The 20,162-nt window shown below is 42.4% G+C and overlaps 1 protein-coding gene across 2 annotated transcripts in view; it reads left to right on the top strand.

Moving 5' to 3' along the window:
- PSD3 (pleckstrin and Sec7 domain containing 3) overlaps positions 1–20,162 on the top strand; it is a gene marked incomplete at both ends in the record, with an annotated part of 111,730 nt that overhangs the window by 47,769 nt on the left and 43,799 nt on the right. The window contains 2 exons of one of the 2 annotated variants that reach the window (XM_079548122.1): positions 7,911–8,069; positions 18,214–18,257. In XM_079548122.1, the coding sequence (XP_079404248.1) occupies positions 7,911–8,069; positions 18,214–18,257 (203 nt within the window). Of the gene's footprint in view, positions 1–7,910; positions 8,070–18,213; positions 18,258–20,162 lie in introns of those variants that run through there. The other variant, XM_079548121.1, reaches the window with a different exon arrangement.

Genomic DNA, 20,162 nt, shown 5'->3' with positions numbered 1-20,162 from the left:
TCTCTCCTCCTCTCTTTCCCTGTTTAAAAATCACCCAAGGCAAACACTCAAAAGACAATTGTAGGCATCTTGCTTGATCCTTTCCCATCATTTCAGGTGTTTTGTGATGAAGAATAAGCATCAGTAAGCTAACTTTTTGTTCCCATATTGTTTACTCAGAGGAAATCACACTAATCGGGCTGCTGTGTACACTCCTAATTGTTCATCTGCGGTCTCTACAATTCCATTTTATGGCCAAAGCTCTTCAGCAAGGAATTTCCACCTTCCTGCTATTGCTGAATGGAAAAGAGAGCCTGATAAATTCACAAGAAGAGAGTTTGTAACAGCATGCCAGAAGGGACAGTGTTTGTTGCTGGAGCACTGTGCAGCTGTGGGCAAGGCATGGGAGGGGAGAGGAGAAAATGTCTGTCCTAGAAAAGCCAGAATTCTGCTTGGCAGGAATCAGGACTTACCTCCTTGGTTCCTCTCCAGAATGAAGTTTTTCCTTTTTAAAATGTTTCTGCTGGGATAATGTTTCTGGGTCAGCTATTTCTTATGTTTGAAATGAAAGATCGGTTACTGAAGGCCTCTTTCAGCTGCTAGGAGACAACTGAGTCTAATCCAGTGGCATAAAAGTCAGAGAACGCAGGATAAAACCATTAATCCTTGTCTTTAACAGTTGTTTGTGAAAACCTACTTTGCTTTCAATCACCAAGAGCCACAGTAACAGTGACTGAAGGGAACACCTGGATTGCTTTTGCTTTCCTCCATCCTCAGCCAGGACTTTCCTGCAGCGATTAGCTTTGATTGCTTTGGCATGCAATACTGGGTGTTGTAGCTTATCCTCTGTAGGATAGTAACCAGCGCAAGCATGTCCGTGCAGAACTGTCAGTTAAGCCAGGTTGTGGTGATGTGCACACTGCTTTAGGTTCTGCTAGTAACATAGATTCTGACACTCCTTTGCCCAAGGCGACATGCACATCTATTTAATTTTGTGTTCCTGGAATTTGGTTCAATTCATATAAAATTAAAAACCCCAAAACTATATGCGTCTCCAAACAAGCTCAGGTATTATGTCTAAGAAAGCAATGAAAGATAAAAAGAAGTCTAATGCTCTCCACTGACTTTCTGCCTCTGAGCAGGGAAGGTAAAACTTTCAAAAGGCCTTAAAGTGTAAAATTTTGTAATGATGAGGCAGGAATGATGATTTTTTGTGAGGTCTGGAGGTGGTCTGAGGCACTGCTTATCCTGGTAGGAAGTGGGCATTTAGAGATGGGTCTGTTTCTGCTTCCATGGCCTGCATTTCTCTGAGTTATTTTTCCTGTCCAGCCTTTTATCTCTGTGCTTTTAGAGTGTTATTCAGAAGATTTCTCCTAGCCCACCAGCCTTCTATGTCAGCAAGAAGTGAAATCCAAGCAGTTGTCCAGGATTTTTCTGCTAGGACTAGCTGCAATTACATGGCTCAATACCAGGCTCCTAAGAATGCTGGGGAGGGAGAGGGAGGGATTTTCATCTATGGATGCAAAGTCTCAGTAGTATCTTGTACAAGTTGATCAGGCGAGTGAATCATTTCATGTTTAGCTTTTCCATCTTGTTGGGTAGCCAAGGATGTCAGTTCTTCTCTAGTTTAACCAAAATGCTTTGCAGCTCCCAAGCACAGATGTTTCTGTGTGGACTTTCCCATTTCTTCTGCTGTCACTATGAAGGATACAGAATGGTAGTCTTCAGCAGTGCTGTGCTGTGCCACTTTAAAGAAGGAATTTTAGGCTCTTTTTGAGCTGGGAAATCTCTAATACAATGTCACACATACATTTTGGTCCCTATGACATATTACTCCCACCTCCATGTAGGTAGAAAACAAATTCTGAAAAACATTCTTTGATCTTCCACCCACTGATCTGCTTGAAATTTTAGTTCTGTACAGCAATTCAAGGAGTAGGAATATAATTTATACCATATTAAAAAAAAAAAAAAAAAAAAAGGAGAAAACATTACTTCCAACAGTTTGGGGAATTATTGCCATAAATCTTTGGTATTCCTACCTTCTGTTAGTCATCACACTTTTGCAATGACATGGGATTTCTCTGTGACCTAGATACACTGTTTCCTTTCAGGCAAACGTACTATGTTGCCACTTGACTTTCTGTATGTGTTTATATATATATGTTTACAATATTTATTTCATTTTATTAATATTAAATATTTAATATTAATATTAAATGGATATTAAATGGAACATCTAGTTTCCTACTGAGATCTTACTTCTTTGATTGACAGCATATTTCTAAGATCTTGGTAAAAATGCAAGGCAAATCCAAGGCACCTGTTTTCTGCCCTGCTGACTGATTGTCTTTGGCAGGCATTGTGAGGGCTGTGATGGCTTGCTCCTGCGGCTGAGGCAAGCCAGACATGCCTTCATAGGTGTATGCATTGGAGGACAGGGATGCTGGAGGCTATGCCTATTTATCCTCTGTGGGCTGTTCCTGCCACAGTGAAAGGCATGCAATGCAGGCAACACCCACGTGCAACTTTCGCGGCTCTCAAAGTGGCCTGGATTATTATTATTATTTTTTTTTTTGGTGTGTGTTTGTGTTTGCTGTGTGAATCACAGGGAGGCATTGAAGAAGGGCTGTTTTTTAATGCAGTCCCCAGGGGAGTGCTGAGTGGTGAGAGGTTTAAGTTGTTGACTGTAGTGTGCTCTCTGCAGCTATAGAGGCAGCAGTTGTTTGTGGCTGACAGTTGGCTTTGCAAGAGTGTTCAGTTTGCCTTACTGGGGCCATTTAGGAATGTTTTTTTGTGGGGGGATGGGAGGGATTTCTAGATTTCCTTGCTCTCTCCTGTAGCTATATTTGGCAGCTTTAACTTAAGGAGTTTGGTGGTCTCTGTGAGTTGATACTTATTATATGGCTCCATTCATTTCTGCCAGCTGTATGTGCAGTACATCCTAGTTTCCAAAAGAATGATGCAGGAAGATAAATTTTTTTCCTCTTAAGACTATGCTGCTTGGCCAAGGAACTCAGTGAGACCCCAGTCTGCAACACTGAGCTGTTTTGTGATATACTGTGAAGAATCTAAAGATGGGTAACTGCATTCCTTTGCTTGTAATGCTAATCACTGTAAAGAGGGCATGGTTTCTTTGAATTTCTGTTACTGTAAAAGAGCTTTTTCCATTAAACTTGTGCTCTTCCATCATTCTCAGCAAAACAGTACATCTTAGGAATAATTTATTTTGGCTCAAGGTATAGCATGAATTCTGGAGAAAGAGAGGTACTAGAATTGATTGATTATTCCACCAGCCAACATGGTTTCACTCAGGCTGCTTTTAGTGACTTAGTGATGTAAAAAGCCAGTGGTAAACCTTAGCATCTGTGACTGCAAGTCAGCCTGTCACAGATGTGCTTTTAGCCCGCTAAAGTAAAACATAGAATCTTAAGTTACCCTTGTGGGCACATAGGAACAGTGCTTGTATTTTTATGGTACTATGACTTTATGTACTTTGTTTCATGGTTGAGGTGGTCTCAAAGTACATGCCAGTGCAGTTACAATAACTTAGTTAACAGGGGATAGCCTCAGGCTGTAGTAATTTGACCAGTTTCTATTGTAAGGATTACTTTCCATACTGTATGAGAAATCAGTCATCTCCAGGGATTCCTTCAGACTATGTCACACAAGTACTACAGTATGACCTGCAAAAGACTCTTTCTTGAGGACATCAACAAGTGTTTTTTGCTAGTGAATCTGCTGACAGTGAGGTAAAACCAAGCATCTCTATAAATGTTGGGTAATAATCTCCTGCAGATAGTGGAAAATATAACTATCTTATGGAGGAAACTAGGAGGATAATTTTGAAAATTTCAGTTGATATCTATTGTTCTCTCACCATACATAAAACTTGCTACCATTAGGTTTCCGTGTTGACCTTGTTGCTTATGCATGTAAAACCAAAATTGTCGCTCTACTATTTCTGCTATTAACAGGGATGGCAGTTGGAGACATTAAGATTTAATCTCAGTTGTCAGCTCCCCTTGGTTATCAGACCTCAGAAATCATTATTTTAATATACTGTAATGTCAGTTAAGTAGTGTCACTGTTGATCAGTTGTTGAGCTTTAGTTCTGTAGCCATCACGTATGAGTAGTTTATCCAGTAAAATTAACTTTACCCTTCAAATCTGTTTTTGGGGAGAAGAGCAAAACAGGCATGAAGAAAGAAGAAAAGCAATCTTCTTATGAAAGAAGATTTAATGTTTATTTAGCAAACAAGAGTATATAAAAGCAGTGTTAAATACTGCTGCTTTCCTGTGCTGCACAAATATGTGATTACTGACTCTTGAGTATGTATTTTAGGTAATTGATGTGTGTATGTGTATTGTTAGCTTTTGTTGATGGTATTGTCACTGGATTCAGCTTCATTTGCTTTAGCCCAAAGTTTCAATTCATCTTTAAGCTTATGGTTTGCATGTTAGAGATGCTGGTAGAAGGTACCCATGAATAGGGTCACTGTCCTTAAGGTCATCCATGTGATGTCACCATGCTGTTCTTGCTCAATGGCAAACGAGCATCTCTATTCTGCTTGGCTACCAACTCTTTGCTGATCTCTGATCAAAGAGAAGACCATGGCTTCTTGCCTCAACTGGAAATTCCATTGGGTGCAGACAGCTTTTATTTTTTTTTCTGGTATTGCACAGACATACCAGTCCCTCCTTAAAGAAATTACTTTTATCCACCTTTACATTAACAACCCACTTCTTTTCTCCCTCAGAAATCCCTATTGTTTAGTTACAGATGCAAATCAATCCTGCTTGATATTTCTAAAATGCTGGGAACTCTAGTGTTCAAGAGTGATCTTTCCGTAGAGGAAAAGCAATTACTGTGTACACAGGTCTACTCGCTCAGTCAAGACTATATGACTGTATTAAAATTTACAGATGAAAATTAGGGACACTGATAAAAACCTAGGTTAAAGATACTTATGGTTTCAAAAGCACTGTCTCAAGGAGCTCTCTGTGTTTGACAGTATTAGCCTACAAGTGTTTTCCATGCTCTGTCTTGAGGTGAGAGGAAACAAAAAATGAACATGAGGCAACCTGTCACCCTTGATATTTTGGATTGCTTCTTGTTTACCGCTGAACCAGACCTGGTCTCCTGTAAATTCAGGTTTCTGTCCTGCCTTAGGTTCTGCTGACCTTAGCTTGGAGAATGCTAGATAGTGAACTACAGCACTTAGGTGCTGTTGATGTTGGCAAGGGAAGAGAATTGTTTTGGTGATTCAGTCTAGCTTGTGTTTAATGATGAAATTGCTCTGTAAGTTGCTCACTGGCCTAGGTCTGCATGCGGTACCTAAGGAATATAATTATTTCAGATGCATTGAAGGTGCTTGGGGAGGTGGCCTTAAAAATCTGAGAGCAAGATTATTCTGCCTGGGCGGGGGGCTGGTAGGTTAGGGAGTGATGTGTGGCCATTTATGTAGCACCTGTCGGGACCTGCTGCTTAGCTCTTCTGGAGCTGTTTGATTGGAGCGTATTTCCACTAAGAAGATTTTCTTGAAAAGCTTTTGCACTAGCAGTGGATAATATCAGTTGGGTTAAGTAGCATAAAATGCTTTCTGGGAAGTGGTGCAAGTAGCTTTGAGCATGCAGTTGATTGTTGTCAGAGTAGAAGAGTCTTCTGTTACCTTCCTTGCAAGGTCAGTTTGTGTAGAATGGCTGGAGTTCACCTGCAGCGTGATGCTTATGTGTGAGATGGGGATGGCCCTTCTAGACCAGACTGTCATGGAAATTCATTTTGCTCTTTCACTAGATGGGAGAAGTCAATAGTCAAGCAGGATAAAGGCTGGACCTGTGGAGAATCAGAAATTTCTCAGGGAGTTTTTGTTCTGATGTTTTCATTCCTTGTTCCCTGCTTCAGTGAGCGCTGCCCTTCAGCATTGCCCACAGCAATCATGGCCTGCAGTCAGCATCTGTGTTTATAGCATCTCTGTGTAACATGATCAAAGGGTGACGTCTGGTGCATGCTGGGGAGAGAGTGGTGTCTTCTGCAAGCAAAAACACATCTATGAACGTAACGTGGCTGTCTAGTCATTTGTCCTCTCAGGCCTGATTGCAAGAGGGTGGGAGAGTGTAACTATGTAAAACACCCACTCAGTTCATCTGCTTCTTATTTAGTCCTGGGTGCTGCAGCACAGATGGAGGCTAAGCAAGCTCTTGGCTTGATTCTACTGAGTCTGAGTGGGATTTGAGCATGAGACAAGGCCAGAGGCCATCCACCTAGCTGGCAGATGTGGTTCAGTGTGAGGTATTTGTGCCAGGGCAGTGGCCTCTTGTCCTTTGCTGCAGTCACCACTGGCATGTAAGCATGCCACATGGTGAATGTAAGGCCTGGCTTCTTGGGGCATGCTGCTGGTTCACTGGGGAGAGGACAGAATGAGGGGCATCTCTATGGGCTTCTCCAAAGAACCTGAGCATGTGGTGGTAGGTGCATTATGATGGGACAACAGGCTCTGGGATCCTCCAGACCTGTGACCCTGTTGCTGGCCTGGCTTTGCCTGTCATGGGCCAGGTTGCCAAAGCCAATGTTAGCCAGGGTGAGGACCTCATGCTGTCCTGCACCCTGGTTTCTTGTGCTGCCTTTTCAACAATCTGTCTTCCCTTCTAGAGTTCAGGACAGTGTCCCATTTGACTGCTCCTGCCTTGGCACTTGTAGGAGCTGCTCCACCTGTCCCAGCATGTGTCCATCAGCTGCTGCAACCACATGCTGAGCATAGTAGAGTTAGTTCTCTCTTATTGTAGCATGTTGCCATGGCAATGTTCAGTCTGCTGCGCTCTGGGTCTCCAGGAGCCAGAAATGATGGTGCTTTTGCAACATCGAGGTAAACATCTCCCTTTTCCCTTATATACACATCCACCCTGGTGACAGCACTGGCTACAATTGATGCCGGCCTCCCTTTATCCCATGCCTGGGAGAGCACAGCTCTAGGTGCTGGCAGCATGTCTGACCCACTGAGAGGTTCAAGCAGTTCCAGCTGCACACAAGGATGCTGGCAATTGCCCCACAGCCATGGAGCCTTGTGGGTTTCCTGCTGGGGAGGAGCAAGGTGAAGCTGGAGGATACGCTTTTCTAGTAGAATGATGTGATCACAGGTACCAATAATGTCGGGGTGAGAGCTGGACCTACAGCTGCCTGCTCTCAGACCTGCTGCAGATCTCCATGGAGAAAGCATCTCTTTTCCCCAAGCCCCTGCTGGAGTGACAGGCCCTGGCCAAGAATTAAGAATACCTTGGGTTGCTGAACAGATTCACTGAGGATGGATGTAATGGGGGCATCTCCATGAGGCTTGTATGTGTCCCAGACTTCATCATGATGCTGTGGGCTTTCACTTGTTCCTCCAGTGCTTTGAGAACCCATCAGTATTTTAACACCCAGAAGCCTGTAGCTGGCAGGTGATTAAACACTCTTTTTGCAGTGTCCTTTATTATTTCAGACAGTAATGAGCATGGCAGGCTGTTGCAGGCAGGGAAGTGTGGCTGTGTGAACTGAAAATGAATCTCTTGCTTGGTATGCTGGCATTTGTTCCAGCATCTTTCTCTCCTCCCCTCTCCCTCTCGCGTGTGTATGAAGGGGGCGTCTGTGCTCGAGAGAGGAGTGGAGCAGGGGTGGAGTTTCTGTCATCCCTTTTCTTTTTTTTTTTTCCTTTTTTTTTTTTTTTTTTTCCCTATCCAGTGACGTGAGCAATGCCTGGAACAATCAGGCTGGCTCCAAACAGTGTGCCTGAAGATGCTGGAGGAAACAGCCTAGTGCTTTTTAAGCAAACACTGATTGCTTGAGCCTGGGCTCTCCAGACACAACCTTTTCCAATTCCTCTACAGGGGATTGGGAAGTGCCATTAGCTTTCTTCACCCCCATCCCATCCCATCCCATCCCATCACTTTTGGAAATGATTGGAGTTAACAGTGTTCAGAGCACCAGCAAAGTCCGGGTGAGAGCCACAGGTTCAGTGAAATACTCCCGAGAAGAATCCCTCTGGCGGCAATCCCATCGGTCAAAATCTATGAAAATCTCCAACTCTTCTGAGTTTTCTACTAAAGAAAGCAAGGTAAATAGCTAAATATTCATAGTGTTTCTCTCTGCCAAGAATGAAGGTGATGATGTTGAGAAGGTTATGCAGGAATTAAGGGCTTTGGATAATCTGCAGTGATTACAGAGTTGCTGTCAAGTCAGAAAGATCTCCGGGCTTGAGGAGAGACTGAAAGTGGAAAAGGTCGGATGTGTGTGGTGGTAGTGGTTGGGCTTTAAAAGAATGCCCTGTCACTGAGCTTGGTGCAGTAGTAAGCAGTGAAAACTTGCTACTGAATACTAATTGGAGCTTCAGGAAAGGAGACTGAGTTAGCAAGCAACATCCTTGCGATTATCCATCTAATGGGAATTATGAAAAATAGTTTTTGCTCTTTCTCTGCAGGTCTGTATTATAGTAGGTATGGATGCTAGATAAAAACATTGTCTTATTTGCATGTGTGATTAAACATTGCCGTCAACTATTTATCAGGAATGCATCACTTCTGTGCTTATAGGAATACGATTGCCTGTCTGTTAGTGGCACAGGCTATGCCCAGCTGCTACAGTGGTTGTGTTCAGCATTTCCTTGCCCAGCACAGTTGTTTGTTTCCTAGATGAACAGCCCCCACTTCATGCAGTATCACTTCTTTCCATATGCCATCACTACTGAGAGGTACCTGAGAACCTCTGGGCAGAGCTTTAATACCTGTCTCCCTCCCAAATATGCTCAATGATTCTAAGGATTGGATGAACTTTATGCAGTGACCAGATATGCCTCTAATTTTATTCCTTCTGCAAATTGATCCTGTTTGGGATTAAAAGATAAAATCATTTGGTGAGGTATGCTGAATGAGGATGAAGTATTCCAGGACAGAGAAAGATGTTTAACCATATCTTGAGTCTGCATACATGCAAAGAAGCAGGCATGCACACAGATCTCCCTGTACTGTCCCTTCTCTAAATCTTCTGTCTGTTCTGAGAGAAACCTCCTCTGCTATCCTGAAAACATCCTTTCGCTGTGCAAGAGTTCCTGGCACATCACACTCTGCCAGATTACAGTTTATATGATATTTCAGAGGCTCGACTGCAGAGCTTTAATCAGAATGATGCACACAGAAATAACTGATATTCTATTCAGTCTTGATCTAGGAATTTCTGTTTTGAGAGACATATTCACCATAACTAAAAAACAGTGTTAACAGTAATGGTTATGGCATGGCCATCGTTCTTGGTCTGTTGCTGATGCAGCGTCTCCTACTTAAATACTGCTACCTTGGCATGTGCCAAAATAAGGGCTAGATCTTGCAAGTAACCTACTCTTGGATGTGCTTTCACATTAGGTACCAGAATAATTTTAGTCTATTTGCTGGGAGGATTTCTGTATGTGAAGTTTCTGCCTGTAAGAGAAACTTGGGTCTTTGGCAGTGAGTGAGGCACCTAATCTCTGTACCTCTCTGCTTCCTGTCCCAGGCTTAGTGCCCACTGCGTACACATGGTGTAATGTCCTCAGAGCGGAGACTTTCTCCCAGGGGTGATGTCTGACTCTGATAGCTGCTGCTGCAATAGCGATCACTGTGATCATCCCTCTGTAATATTCCCATTTCTCCCTCCTGAGTGCTGAGCATAGAAGGTTGTGGTGAGGGGTACAGCTGCTTGAGCTTCTGGCTCAAGAGGTTTGAAGTATATTGCAGGTTTGGTTTTGTTTGTGGCTCTCTTGCCTTATTTCATGTTAAGATATCTATCTATGAAGTACCTAGAACATGTAAAGGCAGTTTTACGGAGAGCTGAGATGGTTCTTTCTTTGTCCATCATTGGTACCTGCCCAGCAGATAGGATCATAAGCATGCATGATTTTATTCCTCTTGTCTGTTTTCCTCCTTTTGTCTCTGTTACAGGCTGTAACATTTCTTGTAGACAGGATTGCAAGTGAGATTTGTATTTTTGGCTCTGTCACTGTTTGGATGTGTGATTGTGGACAGCCCTGTTCTTTCCATGGATCCTTTCCCCCTGCTGTGCTTTGTCTGACCAACTATTTTATTCAGATGTCACTGACTTAGAGTCGGTTGATTTGTGGTTGAGTTTTAGCTCTTCTCTACTGCTGTATCACTGGAGGTTATTGCCTATGTGTACTATTGCGAAGGAGGTCTTTTAATTGGTAAAGTCCATGTGTACGTGCTTGTACATCACTTCTCACAAAATGCGTTCAGTTCTGGGCTGGATTATTATTAATATTTTTTTTTTTTTTTTTTGGATGACGGTACCATAATGATCCCCTCTGTCTCAGAGATTTTTGTTTGTAAATTTGTCCTTCGTCATATTCTCTGGACTTGTTTTCCCCTTTGTCTGTACTGCCTTGTACTTTATATGCTCCCAGTACAAAGGAACTACGGTACTCAAGACCTGTTTCCCTGTTTCTGTAACTGCTTTAGCTGCCAGGGTTAGGAGACATATTTAATCTATTTGTGCCCCAGAACTATATTCCACTGATGCCTTTGCACTTAGATCACAGTTTATTTTGCTAATCTAGAGAGTATTACATACCCTTGTGCTCCAGCCAGTATGAACAAGGCACGAGCATGGTGACTGTGTGAGATCTGCTTGCTGCCAGTATCAAAGAAGTCAGCCCAAAGACCCATATTCTCCCTCTAAAAATTAGAAAATGTTTCTATGATCTTGCATGCACGTACAGTTATATGTAAGAGAATAGGTAATACGTGCTGGGTGTATATTATAGGCAAGTATCACAGTCTCAGGCCAGCAAGAGAATCTGTGAAAAGAATATTGTAAACTGATGTTTTCTTATCCTCTGGAGAACAGTCTCAAACCTGGCCTGCAGGCAAAATGAGTTGGAGGACCTCAGGGTCTTCTGTGTGATCCAGCATGCTCAGCAATCTCATCTCCTGACAGACACTGATTTCCTGCAGCCATAGGTGGAATTGCAGAGTGCCTGTACCTGTCCTGCCTGCAAATGCACAAGTCTAGTAAAACAGTGTCTGAAATTAGCAGTGTGGGTGCTTCACTATCAAGGAACTTCGTCCTAGCATTTTTCTGTTCGTTTTTAATAATTCAGTATGCTGCCTTAACTAGTATCATTAAAGAAGCACTCTAGCTAGTACAGGACAAATCTTTCTAGCAACCCCCTTGTGTCAAGATTACAGAGGAAGCGTTTCTTGTATGGCATTAATTTTGTGGCTCTTGGGAGCCCCGGCTAACCACCTTTTTCTGTTTAATGATGACATATCTGACACAATCTTTCTTTTTTTTTTTTTTCCCTGCCTTCATTCCCCATCTTCTTCACATAAACCAGATTTTTTAACAGAGGAGTTTCTCTTAGAAATGTTCTCCGGTTGGTGACGCACTTGAAATTCCCTGGGTGAAATGATCTCTTTTTCCTTCTCGCTAAAACATTTCTATCAACCCGATCTCCACCCACACCAAAACAACATTCATTGGTTCCATATGCTGCTGAACAGCTCTGTGCTGTTTTATGAATAATGTATGCCGGCTTGTTAGAAGAATGTTTGTTGTACAAACCAGTGGAATTTAAAATTGAGAGTGATATCAGCAGACATGCCTTGCTGTGCACTAACCTATGGGCTTCTTGGGGTACTGCTTTGGCATCCTCACTGCACCCCTGTGATAGGAAGGAGGAAATGCTGCATAAGGCATCGAACATGAGCAGACTTTGAAGCTAGTAGGATGCTACAGGCACTCAGTGTTCTAAGTCCTTATATTCAGCTCACTAGGTGTTACAGATCCATGCATGGAGAGAGGAGAAAATGTAAAGATCCGAATGTTGGGGGAAGGTAGCGAATAGGAGATGGTGAAGTAATGTAGATCAAATGCAGCTAACATTTCTGGGAGAGGGTCATTCTTCAAGGTGTATATATCTTCATATAGCAACGTATCTTACTCCTTTCAAACCTGTCAGTAGGTAGTGACACTGAGGGACACCCTGGTCTGAAGGACTGGCATGTTAAATACAACACCTATCAGGACTGTATAATGACATCTGTGGTGTTTGGTGTTTGTGGTGTTTTGCTTCTGCGATCTACTTCATTCCTGTAGTGTCTGCTTCGTAAGTTGTGCTTCTCCCTCCAGTAAATGGTGTATGGTGGGAGCTGGACTGGTGCCTGGCTAACTGCTGAAGTCATCGGGGTAGAGCTGATGGATTGGTTCTGAATGAGTGAGAGAGTTGCATCAGCAGCAGCATCTCAGGGAGTGGAGTGAGGTGCACTCTGTTCTCACCTATGGAATACAAAGGAGACAGATGGAGGAGATGCTTCTGAATTTGTCTTGCCTTAAGGTATATACAGACTGCTTTTTCCAGTGTTAGCTAGCCCCTTCCCACATCCTGCAAGCTTTCCTGCATCCAAGCTGAAGAATAGGAGATCTTTGTCCAGTGTGCGTCTGGGGCTCACTTGTGTGCCTGAAATCAACCCTTCTGCTACCAGCCTGAAATGAAGAAGAAATGTCCTCAGACAGGACTTGTGACAGTAGCTGCAGGGTGATGTGGGCCAGCCTCTAAGAACATAGTTGCAGCTTCATCCTCCATCTCCTGGCTGGCTGGAGCATCTGATGGAAGCTGTAAAAATCACTTGGTACATCTCATAGAATCATAGAATGGTTTGGGTTGGAGGAGACCTTTAATTCCAATCCCCCCCATTTTAGACAGGGACACCTCCCGCTAGACCAGGTTGCTCAAAAAAAGCCATGTTCAGCCTGACCTTGAATGCTTCCAGGGATAGGGCATCCAAAACCTCTCTGGACAGCCTGCTGCAGTGTCTCACAGCCCTCACAGTAAAGAATTTTTTCCTCATGTTTAGTCTAAAATTTACTCTCAGTTTAAAATCATTTTCCCTCATCCTGCTGCTGTGAGAATTCCCTCCCCAGCTTTCCTGTGGGCCCCCTTCAGATACTGGAAGGCTGCTATAAGGTCTGTCCAGGGCCTTCCCTTCTGCAGGCTGAAGACCCCCGACTATCTCAGCCTTTCCTTTTAAGGGAAGTGCTCCTGACCTCTGATCATCTTCATGGCCCTCCTCTGGACTTGCACCAACAGCTCCATGTCCTCCTTGTGTTGGGGGCGCCAGAACTGGACCCCAGGTGGAGGTATCAAGGGAGCAGAGTTGAGGGGCAAAATCATCTCCCTTGACCTGCTGGTCACGCTTCTCTTGATGCAACCCATAATACGGTTGGCCTTCTGTTGGCAAGCATACATTGCCTGCTCATGTTGAGTCTTTCATTAACCAATACTCCCAAATTCTTCTCCTCAGTGCTGCTCTCAAGCCATTTTCTGCCCAACCTGTATCTGTGATTGATATTGCGCTAATTCAGGTGCAGGACCTTGCACTTGGCCTTGTTGAACTTCATGAGGTTGGCATGGGCCCACTTCCCAAGCCTGTCCAGGTCCCTCTGGATAGCATTCCCCTCTAGCATGTCAACTATGTTACTCAACTTGGTATTGTCTGCAAACTTAATGAGAGTGCATTCAATCCTCCTGTCTGTGTCGCCTACAAAGATATTCAATAACTCCCAGCAATGATCTCTGAGGAACGCCACTTGTTGCTGGTCTCAACTTGGACACTGAGCCATTGATCACAACATTGAGTGCAAGAACCCAGCCAACTCCTTATCCACTGAGTGGTCCATCCATCAAATCTATTTTTCTCCAGTTTGGTGATTGAGATGCCATGCAGGACAGCGTCAAATACTTTGCACAAGTCCAGATAGCTTGTTGTTCTTCCTTTATCCAGTGATTCTGTAACTCCATCATAAAAGGCCACCAAGTTTGTTGACGTGACCTACCCTTGGTGAAGCCATGTTGGTTACCACCAATCACCTCACCTATATTTTCCATGTGCTGTGTTTCCATTTCCTGCAGTAGTCAGATGGTTCTTTCCCAGGAATGACTGTAGAAATCAGAGCAAAACTGGATGCGAGCAGAGAGCCCGACAAACGAAAAACAGGTCTGGGTGATTCTGACTCTCCAAAGTTGGATTTGGTTTTGCCTCTTTACCTATTTGGCAGTCATTTCTGCTGCCTTGCCTTTTGTGCACAAAGCAGGTGTAAAAAAAAAGTATCAGTGGCGTATTTTCTTCTTAACAGGCTTTTCTGGATACATGCAAGTGTGACCATAAACTGGCAATTACAGAAAATATGCTTCAAGAGCCTGTCTTATTTGATCTTTTGAAGGAAGGGCTCATGCAGTGCCCCAGGAGGTCTTCATTTTCTTGTGCTCTCTTGGCCAGGCTTTGTTACCTGAAGAGTTTACCTTGAGGAGTACCTTTGCATTCCCAATATCTTTGTTCCTGTGTACACACCTGGTTGTGTCTTCCTCTGCTTTGCATGCAGAGACTGAGTCACAGCACAGCAGGCAGCTGGCAGGTGCTGAGAGCAGCGTGCTTAAATGGGTTCAGGTTTTTGCATGTGGCAGAGTTTTGAGGAAGGTAATGATGCAAAGTGACCTTTTATGTTTTGTTTTTTGTCAGCTTTGTAAATAAACGGGAGTTTTCAGGAGAGCTTTCTGCTTAGTGTTGTATCTCTTTTCCAATTGCAATAAAGATACTGATTGCTGAGAGACTGTTGAAATCTAGATTTCTAGTTTACCTACTTACCAAAGGGTAAATAAGGATGGAATTTAGTGACTTCTGATGCAGCTATAAGCTTTTTGTTTTCTTTTAAAAAAAAAAAGAAAGTCCACATTTGTTGTCCAGTTTATGAACAAAGAAATCCCACTTTATTTTATTTTTTTTTTTTAGACACTATGAGTTGTTAAGCTAAACTGTAGCTAAAGGAGACAACATTGGAGTTGAGAATGATTTGTACTATTCTGTTCTATACACCAGATAATTTGTTTTATTCTCCCTTGAAAACTACTCTTGTTTCTCGAGGAAGCTTAGAGAAGTGCTGAGTATGATGGACCCAGAGATCAGCAGTTCTCAGAAAAGGAAAAACTCTAGGCTATAGATTTTTGAGTTCTGTAATATGGCTTAGAAGGTAAAACAGTGATATTGGATACTGCTGAGTTGCTGGTAGCTGGGGGTCTGGATCTTGTTTACAGTAGCCTTGGGTGCTGAGAAAGAGACTCTCCAGGGATATCAGTCCAGCTTGGAAGGTGAGATCAGTGAAATATTAGTTCTGACATTCCCTGCTGTGGTTCAGCCTCCTGATTTTGGCTAAGGTGGTTAACCAGCTAAACACTTCCCAGGCAAGCAGGTAAGAAGCTCCGACTGTTGTCAAGTTGTAACTGTGCTTTAAATCAAGATCTTTTCTTTATATTCCAGAAAGAGTCATGAGTTTATAAAACCTATCCTTGAACCTAGTCAAGTCCCTCCCATAATCTCCGATCAGCTTTGTTGCAATTTAGTGAAGCACTTAAGTGATTGTATTCAAGTTTGTTTGATTTAATCATACTCTGGAGAGATGTCTGCTGAAAAGAGCTGCTATCTGAATTGGGGTCTTGAGAAACAGCCATGAAATGACAGAGCAGGTGCTGGGCTGTTCACATCTGCCACTGGTTGCAAACTATGGGAGAAGGAAAATAATCTCTGTATCTTGAGAGAGCCCAGTAGATACTGGGAATATGCTAATGCATAAACAGTGTTGGAAAGAGAATGCAAAGCAGCTCTGAAAGGCTCGTGCATTCAGTGGCCAATGCACAGCAGTCTCTGCTGGAGAGGTGGGCTGAGGGGTCCTGTTTGAGTGCGGATGCATCACCATTCCTTAAGAGTCTGCTCACCAAGTTCTCAGTGAACATGTTCTGTACACAGCTGCCTGAGCTGCGGATACTTTCTAAGGTTTGCTCTTCCATTTTGCAAATAGTGGAGACTTGCTGAGAGGTTGCATTTGACGCTCCATGGGGGACACAGTCCTGTTTCCAGTGTATGCCATATGACTGGATTGTTGTATGTTACTCTCTAAAGAAGGAAAATGGAGTCTAGCTCAAATGTAAAGATTGGGACAAACACATGTCACTTTCCACAAGGCAAAAGCCTGGGGCATTTGTTGTTCCTTCACCAATCTGGAGTTCTGCTTTTATGTGTCTTGCTCTTTGGCTGCAATGATCCTTAGAGACCTCCTTAGAAGCAAAATCCATGAAAAGCAATACTGCACAGGGCAGGTATTAGTTTTCAGAAATTGTGACCTAATCTGATATTTGGGCCAGAGGGCAACGAGAGGCATTTCTAACACCTGAGGGCAGGCTATGTTGTAAAAGGCTGTCCAGCCAACTGGGGGAAAATTCTATCTCTTTACCTCGTACTGAGAAATAGCTTTCTGTCTTCAAACTATCGGAGAACGCTTTAATAGTAATAGAGGAAAAAGGCCAAGTAAAAAATAATAACAATGCCTTAATTAAATCATTGGAAGTGTTGTGGCTTTTAATTTAAAGTACTGGGCAACCACAGGCAGTCAGTGCTGCTTTTCTGCTTATGTGGAAAAATGGACTGCTGGCTGCACGGTAGGAAAAATGTAAGCCCTTTGTGTTTTTTTTTTTGTTTGTTTTTTGTTTTTTTTCCTTCAGAGTATCCTTACAATCTCTTACTAACTCACATCTGAATATTAACCAAGTTGCCTACAGAATGCCAGAAAATCCCTTTCCTTCACCTTCATATGGCTCTTTGCCTTTGGGTTAGAGATTCTCGTACAGATTTGGATGAACAGACAGTGAGCACTCAAGAGTTGAAAATGTTTCATCACATTGCTATGGGTAGTGCAGGAAAGCCTTTAATGGTGGGAATCTCTCCAGCAGTGTGAGCAGCATGGGAGATGATTCCACCTGATGGTCATATCTGTTCCATTGTTCTGAGGAACCTAATTCTATGGTACAGAGTGCCTGAAAGTCGTTCAATATGCAGCATCAGCATGAAACAAGTTTTACTAGTGTATTTGACCTACTTGTGAATGATTCAAGCAGGCCAGATTTTCACAAAGCTGAATATTAAGAATCTTCAAATAGATTGTGCAATATATGGAAAGGAGTCAGTGGATCATAGGAGGAGCAGTGGAATATTTTCATGGGATTCCCATTGTGAATTCCATTGTGATAAACACACAAGACTAGCTTCAACTCTGTAGTCTTCCAAATTATTCTTGGTTTGGGTCAGACTTAAGACTATTTAAGTGCTAACGTTTCTGTTGAGCATGTCATAGCTATTATAGTATGTGATTTTCAGACTTCTTCGTACTTGATGTGCTACTTTTTGGTAATCATGTGCATCAACAGTTCTGCTACACATTAACATATTTCAAGGTTGTGTAGGAGTTATGTGCCAGAGGGAGTAAATCTAGCTATGTATATAAGGTAAATCACAAATGTGGATTATAAGTGCGAGAATCAGGGACATTCCATACCAAAATACTTTACTTGAGTCAAGTGCCCTATTTGAACAAATCCATTAGCTTATAGATATTGCAGGCTTTTATCCATTGTATGTATCATCTAATGAAGAGCTGAAATCAGATATTCTTATCCAAGTGATGCATATCCTTTATCTCAGAAGAAACCTGTCTCAACTATTTGATCTTTCCCCAGGCTTAATTCACCCTGCCTTTTTGTTGTAGGCTGGTTATCAACAACAGAATTGGGATCCCTGTTGTCAAACCTACTAGCTTCTGTCCTTTAATGTAAAAGAGTAGTTTTGTTAGCAGATAGCAGTCTAGGACATTGAAATAGAAAAGCTGCATATAGTTTATTTTCTGTTTTACGCTTAAATTAAATACATTTATATCTGAATGGGAGGAAGTATTCATGTGTCTCTGAGGTTCAGAGGCTTTGGATAGTTATCCTGGTATATTTTTATGGGAAAGCCCATTTGGTGAAATCTTGTCCTCATAGCTGTCAATGGCCAAAACGTCTAACTGGGTTCAGCAGGAATTAGATGTGACTTTGAATTTCATAGTGACATGCAGGACTCTAGTTGTGTGGATTTTGCAAACTTTTGGGATTATTTAAGAATAAAAAATAAAATGATTCTGTTCCAGAAAATGAGTGTACTCTCAAACTCTTTTGTTGTTTTTTTTTCCTTGAACAATTTCTGCTCAAGACTTTTATCTTTCCGTAAGCAGATGTGGTTCTTAATCAGAGACTGCTCACTTGCTGGTAGAGTTAAGTAATTTTTATTAGCATATTAATGTATGATTAGCAGAGATAAGAATAATTACATCTCCTTTCTTTCCCTTTGCAGGCCCTCTACAATTCAATCAAGAATGAGAAGCTTGAATGGGCAGTGTAAGTATACTGCTTGGGATTTAGAAATTTAAAAAATAGTATCTGTGTAGTAATCTTTTTATAATTCCTACTTCAGTATCTGAGTAGGCTCCAAAGCCTGTAGAAAATAGCCAGTGTATGCACTCAGTTTGCTTTTCTGTTAATGAATGACCTGGCAATACTGCCTCATCTGTTTCTCCAGTGTGGAGAGAGTTAGTGATAGGAGCCAACTGCGTTTGTAAGAAAAGAGGACATTTCATTTAGTAGGAAACTGCAGCCTGAAAAGAGAGAAATTAAATCCTCCATTGTCCAATGACTGCATAAATAAAACAGATGTTGATTTCACTCTTTATCTTTCAGTACATTGTGTCAGAACCACTGAATAGAAACACACGTCTTGGATTGAGTTTCCTGCTGTTGGTTTATTGTCTTGGTTTGTCTTCTGATTAAATATGGATAACCTGACAACAGTCTGATATGAAAGATGATAAATTGAGCAGTCTGATATCTGCTGATATTAGCTGCTTGTGACAGGCTAACACATGTTAATTGCTGAAATACTGTGGATAAGAAAGAGCTTCTATTTCTTACTGTGTTAAATTGACATTCCTCTGTGATTAGGTTTTATGTGGTGTGGGTATACGAGCAGTGAGTAGAAGAGTCTGCTTTAGATCTTGCCTCTTGAAGAGCAGTGGATTCTGGTATAAAATAGAGGAATGACATCTTTATTTATTTTGGCTGTACAGAATACTTGCCTGCGTGGATTTACCTGAAGCCTCACCTTCCTGAGACTACATGTATATGCATCTTTCGTGCTAGCAATCCTAACACTGCCACAAGTCCTGCAAGCCCACTGGTTTCTGATCTTCCAGAAGCTTTTAATTTTCAGGTGGCTCTCTTGTCAGGGCATAAAACCACGCCTGTAGGGGCTGTTAATCGCAACTGAGACTGGAGCCCCTGTTTGGAAGTCTGTTGGATAAATTTGGACTCATGAGGAAGGTGTACTGGTAGTGAAGGTCACCAAGAAACGCAATGTCTATAGAGCCTTAAAAGAAGCAGAGTGAGTGCAAGAGTCTCACTTCTCACAACAGCAGAGCTCTTTGCAGGATACTGTCAGATATTTTAGACCCAGCAGAATCTGCTGTATGACTTTCACGATCTCAGAATTTTCAGCTCTTTGCAGGAGACCGTATTGTGTCCACTGGGCAGCTTCCAGATAGGAACTGGCTCATACCAACCTGGCACTGCTCCCATTAGCTTCAGTCAAGGTGATTTATAAGATAGCCTGGTCTTGTTTAGGCAATAACTCCTTTGGCATTTACATAGCCCAGTACATATCCCTTGATAATGAATTATTTTGAGGAAAAAAATGCAAAGCAGGATAGAGGAAGGGGAAAACAGAATCTTAAATAAAACTTTGGGGTGCGGATATAAAGCAACTCAGAAGGATACTGGAACTGATGTGAAAATTACTGTGGTGAGAAATGAAGCTAATTCTTGACAAAGCTAAAGAAGTAGTACCTTTAGCTAGCGTTAGGCAGCAGAGATCTGTCTGGAAGAGGGCATGTTAAGATGTCTCTCCTTACTATTAGACAGCTCTCTGCTGATGTAAAGTAACTCTAGAGAGCCTTAAGACTGCCTGAACTGAAGGGAGAAGACACATTACTTTCTCTTGAAGAGAAAGGTGGTGGGAATGAGATGTGATCAGTTTTGCTGTGACAGAACCGGGGATGATCTTCACAGATCTTCTTTCCAAAGAATATCCGTTTGCTTTCCCTGACGGAGTTGGCTGGCAGAGAAGTGAGGCAGTGTGGAAATACGACTGCAAAACCTCAGCAGAAGCTGCCTCATGACCCCAGTGTGATGAAGAAACACCTTTCGTCTAGTGAGAATAACCTTGAGACTCTAAGATTCTTATTTATGAGA

Source organism: Tetrao urogallus (genome assembly GCF_951394365.1).
Source record: "Tetrao urogallus genome assembly, chromosome: Z".
NCBI lineage: Eukaryota > Metazoa > Chordata > Aves > Galliformes > Phasianidae > Tetrao > Tetrao urogallus.
This window is presented reverse-complemented; position numbering and strand designations above follow the sequence as displayed.